The sequence below is a fragment of the Centruroides sculpturatus genome, unplaced genomic scaffold, assembly GCF_000671375.1.
Source record: "Centruroides sculpturatus isolate CEXI.00-Female unplaced genomic scaffold, Cexi_2.0 scaffold3256, whole genome shotgun sequence".
In the NCBI taxonomy this organism is placed as follows: Eukaryota; Metazoa; Arthropoda; class Arachnida; order Scorpiones; family Buthidae; genus Centruroides; species Centruroides sculpturatus.
The window spans coordinates 33-1,407 of NW_019387345.1; the positions used below are offsets into that span (position 1 = coordinate 33).

Below are 1,375 nucleotides of genomic sequence, written 5' to 3' on the forward strand. Positions count from 1 at the left end.
TAGTTTTGTTAACATTCGTGGTTAGTTTAGTTTGATTTTATATTATATAAAATTTATTTAAAAGATATTAATTCTTTCTCGAAACACATGATTTGTTAAGTCTTTTTAAAAGTAAAAGTAGTTGAAGATTTTTAAGGTTCTAAATTTAGATTTCATACCCTAAAAAATATATTTATAATATCAAGAAATTCAACTTTTTAAAGCAATTTTTGGACATGGATTTTGCAAATCAGCTCAACAAGCATTTTCAATTTTAACTCGTAATGCATTAAGAGTAGCTGCGATCAACTCTATTGGAAATTTTGTCCTTTTCATTTCCAAATGTGCTGTGATGATAGTTGTTTGTATTATCGGATTAGAACTCCTTAAAGTGAGTACATTGAAACATTTTCATCTTTGAAATCAATAAAATGAAAATAAAATAATATAAGATTTACTTTCTTATAGAATAAAGATGATCTGAATAATGCATTAATACCTTTATTCACTGCTTGTGTTTTAGTGTATATAATATCAACATGCTTCATGTCTCTCTATGAAGTAAGATATTTTGTATTAAGATTTAATTAAAAAGATTTGGATTTATTAACAAAATTTAACCGGACAACAAATTGTTTATGTAGATGGTCATCGACACTTTGTTTATTTGTTTCTGTGAAGACTGTGAAAGAAACGATGGAATCAACCGTCCATACTTCATGAGTAAAAGTTTAATGGTAAGGATACTGTTTTTGAATGAAATATGTTATTTTTGAACTTCTAAAATCTTTAAAATAAATATATTTTTCTACCTTTTAGGTATTTGTGGAAAAAAGTAGAGTTGCTATTCCTGAATTTTATCAAAAAGAATTAGGAACATGACTTCAACTACATAAAAAGTAAAAGCATCTATACAGAATATTTTCTAAAACTTTTTAATATTGTAAAATAAATATTTTTTTATAAATCTAAGACAATTTAACTAGTTTTTATATATAATAAATATCAGAAAACTTGAATTTATTTAATACAGACTTAATAAAATTTAATACGTGTTTTTGATAAATTTTTGTATGAAATTTTAATGCCATTACTTATAAAAAATTTTGTATCTCATGAATTAACTTGTAATTTTTTTAAAATATAAAATCACTAATATAAATTAAATAAATGTATAAAATTGTTTTAAAAATTTATTCTATATTTTGCAATGAAGCATTTCTTAAAAATATTAATTTACTTTAAAAATAATTTAAATTAATTTAATGATACTGTACAATATATAAATTGATATATTACATAACATCTTAATAATTTACATATTAAGATTTTTAAAATTAAAGAAGGTACAGAATTATACGGTTTTCTGTTCATGAATTATTAATCAGATACTTTT

At 21.6% G+C, this 1,375-nt stretch overlaps 1 protein-coding gene across 1 annotated transcript; it reads left to right on the forward strand.

Annotated features, from left to right (window-relative positions):
• Window positions 1-203: 203 nt before the first annotated feature.
• Window positions 204-1,008, forward strand: LOC111616374 (choline transporter-like protein 1; the record flags this gene model as incomplete). The annotated part of the gene is made up of 4 exons (XM_023357786.1): window positions 204-370; window positions 448-540; window positions 624-716; window positions 799-1,008. Coding segments are annotated over 4 exons (416 nt in total), but the record flags the coding sequence as incomplete, so codon positions are not given.
• Between the last annotated feature and the right edge of the window lie 367 nt (window positions 1,009-1,375).